Below are 8,049 nucleotides of genomic sequence, written 5' to 3' on the forward strand. Positions count from 1 at the left end.
CTAATTGTCAAGAAAAAAAAACAGGTTTTTAACATCTTTGCAAATTTATTAAAAATAAAAAACTTAAATGGTTCCATTGCATAAGTATTCATATCTGGGACAGTTGAAATTTAGCTCAGGAACATTCATATTGCTTGTAGATATTACTACACTTCGAATGAAGTTAACCTGTGGCAAACAGCTGATAATGCATATCAGAACAAAAAACAAGCCCTGAGGTCAAAAGAACTGCCTGTAGAGCTCAGAAACAGGTCTCTGTCAAGCCACACATCTGGGGAAGATTTCAGAAAAACAAATTGCTTCATTGAAGGATCACAGAAGCATGTAATCTCTGTTACCCTTAATGGAAGAAGTTTGAAAAAAACAGGACTCTTCCTAGAGCTGACCTCCTGGCCAAACTGAGCAATTGATGGAAAAGGGTCTTGGTTAGAGTGGTGACCAAGACCATGATGGTCACTCTAGTTGAGCTCCATGATCATATATGCAGATGGGAGAAATAAGGAGAAGGACAACTATCACTGCAACACTCCACCGATCTGGGCTTTATGCCGAAGTGGCCAGACTCAATCTTCTCCTCAGTGAAGACACATGAAAACACACTTGGATTTTGCATAAAAACACCTAAAGGACCCTCAGACTCTGAGAAACAAGAGTCTTTGGTCTGATGAACCTCACTTCCAAGCATCATGTTTGAAGGAAACCTGCTCTGCTCATCACCTGAAGAGTACCACCCCAAAAGTAAAGTGTGCTGGTAGCAGCCTCATGCTGTGGGGCTGTTTTTCAGTGGCAGGGACCGAGGGATAAGCTCAATGCATCAACATATTGAGTTAGCCTTAATGAAAACCCAGTCCAGAGCATTCAGAACCTCAGACTGGGCAGAAGGTTCACCGTCCAACAGGACAATGAACCTAAGCACACAGAAAGAGTGGCTTATAGACAACTCTGTGAATGTCCGTGAGTGGCCCAGCCAGAGCCTGAGCTTGAACCCAATCAAATAATTTTGGAGAAACTTGAAAATGTGCATTTTCTCCCATCCAACCTGACAGGGCTTGAGAGGTGAAGAGGTGAGGAGAAGAATGGCAGATAATTGCCAAATGATGATGATCAAAGCTTGTCGCATCAAACAAAAAAGAATTGAGACTGTAAAGGTGCTTCAGCAAAATATTTAGTTAAGGGTATACTTATGCAACGTACTTATTTCAGTACTTTTTTTATATAAATTTACGAAGTTGTGACAATTCTGTTTTTGCTTTGTCAGTATGGTGTATGGAGTGTAGATTAATGTGGGAAAAAAGTAATTTAAAGCAGTTTAACATAAGACAGCAACATAACAAAATGTGAAAATGAACAAGGCACTGTATATACTGTATATAAATAGTAATAAATAAGAAAACAATAGCTAACTTACAGTATATTCCACAATACGACAGCTAACTTACAGTATTTCCCCAGTAGTCATATATTATTCCTGTGATCACTGGGATAAAGTGGAGAGCATTTTTTGTAAAGCATGTTCAATCAGACTAGCACTAAACCAATCTCGTGTTAGGAAATGGTTATTTTTAATTAAGTGAGCCATGATTTAAACTTACTGTGCTGATGAGCAGGCACAAGCCATATTGACGTGAGCAGGTTTTAAACTGTCTGGAGATTGTGGCGTCCGTCTTTACGACAACTTTCTAGACAGACAATCCATACAAAGAGACCTAGCTGGACAGATAACACTGTGTAATGGAAAGACTTCATTTAAACCTAATTTAAAACCAACATCACTCAGAAAGCATATCCATTCAGAGCAAGAGTACGAAATTACAGACAAGGGAAGAGACAGAGAACGAACGCGATTATCATTTTCAGAGATTGTGTCACATAAATTGTGGCCAAAACCAATTCATCCAGCAACAAAAAAACAGAGCTGCTCAGAATGGATCTATCAGGCTTGTTGTATTCAAATGGATAAATGCAGTGACCCAGACACTAAGTCACAATGTGAATGTCATTGAGCCATCAAATAGTTTCTCAAAAGAAAGATGTTTCAAACTAGTTTTTGGTTTCTTTGTGTGTTTCAGGTATCGTAAAGTGGTTGCGAATAACTGCACAAAAGGAGTGAAGGAGATGTACACAGCCAGGAAACAGCAATGTCTGAACCGCCCCCCGCGAGGTTTAGTCCTGACAACCCACGACAACAAACTCACAGCCAACATGGGCAGCAATGTGACCTTCCTGGTGCGGCTAGAAGAGGTGAGATCATCACGAGGGTCATCTGAATCCGATGAACTCAGCTAATGGAAAATCATAGTCAAATTATCGGATTCGGGGATCTGATCATTTAAAATGCGGCATGGCCAGAAGCTATAATTATGGGCCTGGTATTGAGTCAAGACCTAAATTATACAGTAATAATTATTAAACTGATGCGCTAACTCAATGTGAGCAGATTATCAATGATCAGATTTCAAGATGTCCAGATTAATGTATTATGTCTGTTAGCTAAAGCAGTGGTTCTCACCTGTTTTTGCACTCTGATTTAACATCAGGCATCAAGTGGAAGAAACAGTATCTTTTTTTTAGGGGGGCAAAATAAAGTTATAATTAGACACAAAGACTTTGACATTAACGACAAAAGATATGGAATTTTTTTTTTTTTACATTTTAAGGCAAAACATCCAAGGTGAGTATGTACTAATCTATAGTAATAGATAATAGATGATTAGTGACAAATGATGTAGAGACAAATGATTAGTTATCTTATTAAATATGAACTAATTTGCATAAATACCCAGAACAGAAATCTTAACATTGGATAGCCAGGTTCACAAATTCTTGTTACATTTTGTTGACATATTAGAGGTTAAGGTTTTTACAGGGAGGATCTTGGATAGCTCTTTTTTATTGCTTAATAAATCAGAAAATACAGTCATCAGCTACAGGGGAAAAAATTAAATACATTTTCTGCATGTTTTTAGGGATATAATTTTGTTAAAAAATGCAAAGCAGGCAAATGATACGTGAACCAAACCGCAACTGTAAAAACCTTCAGAATATTTTACAGCAATAAAGTTTGGTGAATGCGAGTTCTACTGACGTGGAGAGTTCTTGCTCAGAGCATGAATGAAAAAAAAAAAAAAAACAATTTTGAGGAAACCAAAAATAATTCCTTTTAAAAAGTGTGTTGTATCTGAAATCTGCAAGCGCAAGTAGATAAAGTGTAATTTGGATGTTTGTCCACTAGTCTGAAACAAGCCAAACAGCTCAAAATATCAAAATTGACCAATGTATTTAAAAAAAAAAAAAAAGTTTTTGCCTGTAGTGCCTTGCCTTATAATTTCATACACTTTTTTTATGTATATATTGATTTCCTAACAAGGCATGTTTTTATTTTTGGTTGCATTTTGTCGTTTGCATTTAGCATTGTTTTTATCTGCTGTCCTTAACCCTATCAGAACAGATCTGCAGTCCATTTTAGGTTGCAAACCACCATTTGAAAAGCACTGATATAGACAAAGTATTCAGTGGATTTGCAGTTGTATAAGAGTATGTGCTTCTTACTTGTTGACAGAATTCGTTTTATTATGAAGTCTACACATATTTTCACTGATCTCTGGGCACTGTAAGGTGTTTTGTCTGGTAGCCTAAAATGTGTTTTGTGTTGTAACTTTTAATTTATTTTAGTCAAATCAGAAATATGAATTAATATGTTTGAATCAACCAGACTATATTAGCATACACCAACAAAAGTCATTTTAAGGTTCAGGTCAGATATAGCACCTTAAAGGAATAGTTCATCCAGAAATGAAAATTTGCTGGAAATGTACTCACCCTCAGACCATCCAATATGTAGATGAATTTGTTTCTTCATCAGAACAGGTTTGGAAGAATTTATTTGGATCACTTTGTCACCAATGGATCCTCTGCAGTGAATGGGTGCCGTCAGAATGAGAGTCCAAACATCTGATAATAACATCACAATAATTCACATGTAATTGACATGACTCCAGTCCATAATTTAATGTCTTGTGAAGTGAAAAGCTGCATGTTTATAAGAAAGAAATCCATCACGAAGGCATTTTATCTTGTAATTGACATGACTACAGTCCATAATTTAATGTCTTGTGAAGTGAAAAGCTGCATGTTTATAAGAAAGAAATCCATCACGAAGGCATTTTATCTGGCCAAAAATGACGCTTCCTACAGTGAAAAAAAAATCCATGCCCTGTTCTCTCATGTCAAAATTCACCAGCATGTTTGTTTAGGACTGTTTTTGGACTGTTTTTGCTTGTAAACGGTGATTGGTCTATGCATATTTCTCTACTGATTCAGATGAGATAGTTTTTTAATGGAGAAAGCAATTTTATGCATAGAGGACTCGCATTTTAGAATGACACGGTGGTTTGAAGTTAAAAATGTGTTGATGGATTTGTTTCTTATAAACACAGCTTTACACTTTACAAGACGTTAATTCATGAACTGGAGTCATGTCAATTACTTGTGGATCATTGTAATGTTTTTATCAGCTGTTTGGACTCTCATTCTGATGGCACCCATTCACTGCAGAGGATTCACTGGTGAGCAAGAGATGTAATGCTAAATTTCTCCAAATCTGTTCTGATAAATAAACAAACTCATTTACTTGAATGTCGTGGGGGTGAGTTCATTTTCATTTGGGGGTGAACAATTTCTTTTTTTTTTCTTTTTCTTTTTTTTTTTTTCATTAAGAGAGTGAGAGCTAGTAAAGAGAGAAAGAGAGAGGGGGGGGGCAGATAGTGAGATGGGCTAAGAATTCTATCTATTTATATTCATGAGGGTCAGAGCCTTGGCTGTTTCTTAGGCAAATCAAATGGACCTTAATATTTAATGCCTTTAAGGTGCAACACAAGATTTTTATTTTTTTTTTAAACAGAGAAAGCAGCTCAAGGTTGGAAATGATAGAAGCACAGACAGTTTATGAGGAAAGAGATTAGCTTAGTTTATTGTTAAATATCTATCCATCCATCCATCCACGTTTTTATTGTTTTAAGTATAAACCTTACTAAATGTTGTTTCTTAATTTTAGCTTAAAATAAAAATAAAAAGCCATTGGAGTAAGAAAAAAAAATAATATTAAAAAATATATAGAAATTGTCTAATAATAATAATAATATTAATACATTGTATTTGTATTTCATCTTTCATAAAACCTGAACATAAAGTTAAAAACAAAAAAATTGTATAGTCTCTATTTAATTTAAAAAAAAAAAAATCAGTATTTTGTGAAATATTTACAGTTATAGTTACAATTTAAAATAAATGTTTTCTATTTTAATATATTTTAAAATGTAATCTATTCCTGTTATGCATAGCTGAATTTTCAGCATCATTAATCCTGTCTTCAGTGTCACATGATATTACTTCACAAATCATTTTAATATGCTCAAGAAATATTTCTTGCGGCTTAATATTTTTGTGTAAGCCATAATGTTTTTTTCTTCAAGATTACTTGATGGATATTTCAAAAGAACAGAATATATTTGAAATCTCTTGTGATATATGTCTTTACTCTCACTTTTGATCAGTTTAATGTGTCTTTGCTGAATAAAAGTATTCATTTATTTTCAGAAAAATAAAATCTCACTGATCACAAACTTTTGAGTATTTTTTTGTAGTAAAGTTTTACTAAAACAGCATTTTGCTTCTCAAATATATTTATATTGTATTATTCATGTGTTGATATTTTTACTGGACAACTGAATAAAAATGCTAATAATTCATTCATTCACTCATTCATTCTTGTAGTGAAACAGTTCCCTAGAAATGCTGTGTGTGTGGGGTGGGGGGTTCAGGACTTTGTCTGAACCTCGTGAGCTCAGCACATCTTTTCTGTTCTCCTGGCAGTCATCTTTTCCTTTCTCCTCCCACAGTGTAGTTGTGATTTTCTGCACAAAGTGGCATGAAATATCTTAAAAGCAACTCGGTGCACATGCTTGCTCAGAAACGCACAGAGGCAGGGCGCTTTTCACAGTCAGCAGTGCCTAAAAGCAAACAGACAGGAATAAACCAGGCAGATTTATTTTTTAAACAGAGAAAGCAGCTCAAGGTTGGAAATGATAGAAGCACAGACAGTTTATGAGGAAAGAGATTAGCTTAGTTTATTGTTAAATATCTATCCATCCATCCATCCATCCACGTTTTTATTGTTTTAAGTATAAACCTTACTAAATGTTGTTTCTTAATTTTAGCTTAAAATAAAAATAAAAAGCCATTGGAGTAAGAAAAAAAAATAATATTAAAAAATATATAGAAATTGTCTAATAATAATAATAATATTAATACATTGTATTTGTATTTCATCTTTCATAAAACCTGAACATAAAGTTAAAAACAAAAAAATTGTATAGTCTCTATTTAATAATAAAACAAAAAAAATCAGTATTTTGTGAAATATTTACAGTTATAGTTACAATTTAAAATAAATGTTTTCTATTTTAATATATTTTAAAATGTAATCTATTCCTGTTATGCATAGCTGAATTTTCAGCATCATTAATCCTGTCTTCAGTGTCACATGATATTACTTCACAAATCATTTTAATATGCTCAAGAAATATTTCTTGCGGCTTAATATTTTTGTGTAAGCCATAATGTTTTTTTCTTCAAGATTACTTGATGGATATTTCAAAAGAACAGAATATATTTGAAATCTCTTGTGATATATGTCTTTACTCTCACTTTTGATCAGTTTAATGTGTCTTTGCTGAATAAAAGTATTCATTTATTTTCAGAAAAATAAAATCTCACTGATCACAAACTTTTGAGTATTTTTTTGTAGTAAAGTTTTACTAAAACAGCATTTTGCTTCTCAAATATATTTATATTGTATTATTCATGTGTTGATATTTTTACTGGACAACTGAATAAAAATGCTAATAATTCATTCATTCACTCATTCATTCTTGTAGTGAAACAGTTCCCTAGAAATGCTGTGTGTGTGGGGTGGGGGGTTCAGGACTTTGTCTGAACCTCGTGAGCTCAGCACATCTTTTCTGTTCTCCTGGCAGTCATCTTTTCCTTTCTCCTCCCACAGTGTAGTTGTGATTTTCTGCACAAAGTGGCATGAAATATCTTAAAAGCAACTCGGTGCACATGCTTGCTCAGAAACGCACAGAGGCAGGGCGCTTTTCACAGTCAGCAGTGCCTAAAAGCAAACAGACAGGAATATACAAATTAATATCCCAATAGCATTAGGCTACAATGTGCTAACGGCGGAAAGAGAGAAAGGAGGGAGATTTGGGGAAGCGTAAGCATGGATTTGGAAATTTTGCGCACACACATGTATACGTATGATTTAGCGTTCTTTCACTTGCGCCCATAACCAGATGTAGAGCCTGAAGGACGGTGGATAAAAGGAATGGTTCAAGGCACGGACTCAACTTCATCGCAACTTCCTGATCCTCTTCTTTCTTTTCTCTGTTTTTGATTTTTTTTAACTGGCTGGTTTAGCAGTTTTATATTTATAACTTGTGCTAATGGGTGGTTTTGGGGCAGATGTTCCAGGCGTTGCACCAGAGGCGCTTCAAGTGTCAGAAGATATAAGCTTATAAGCCCAGATATCTGTGGATTGCTATTGGGTCTTGAATGGCATGCACTATTGGAATATGATTTCAATATTTTCCAACCTAAAATGTGATTCGGGGCGAGGGGAATACTATTTTTTTTTGATGGTGAAGCGTCATAATTTAATATTTGAAACCAATTAAATTAAGACAGCCATAAATAATAGTATTGAAACTGTACAGTTGTGTGTAATAAATAAATAAATATAATAATAACAATAATAATAATAATGATAATAATACATATTAAGTATTAGTTAAGTGCTTATAATACTGTCAATATTGATTATTAAATAATACTGTTTGCAGTACAACAATATTATAGTAATAGTCACTCATATATTTATTGATTTGTTTTTGCACTGGTTTGTAATTTAACACATATATATATATATATATATATATATATATATATATATATATATATATTTAAAAAAAAATTATTATAAAAAAAAAAAAG

The 8,049-nt window shown here is 33.8% G+C and overlaps 1 protein-coding gene across 1 annotated transcript in view; it reads left to right on the forward strand.

The window, feature by feature from the left end:
* LOC107566138 (VPS10 domain-containing receptor SorCS3-like) overlaps nt 1–8,049 on the forward strand; it is a 119,339-nt gene that overhangs the window by 82,939 nt on the left and 28,351 nt on the right. Inside the window, exon 16 of the mRNA XM_016251513.1 lies at nt 2,070–2,241. Within this exon, the coding sequence (XP_016106999.1) occupies nt 2,070–2,241 (172 nt within the window). The remainder of the gene's footprint in view (nt 1–2,069; nt 2,242–8,049) is intronic.

This window comes from Sinocyclocheilus grahami, unplaced genomic scaffold (genome assembly GCF_001515645.1).
Source record: "Sinocyclocheilus grahami isolate Dianchi unplaced genomic scaffold, SAMN03320097.WGS_v1.1 scaffold1050.1, whole genome shotgun sequence".
NCBI classification, from domain to species: Eukaryota; Metazoa; Chordata; class Actinopteri; order Cypriniformes; family Cyprinidae; genus Sinocyclocheilus; species Sinocyclocheilus grahami.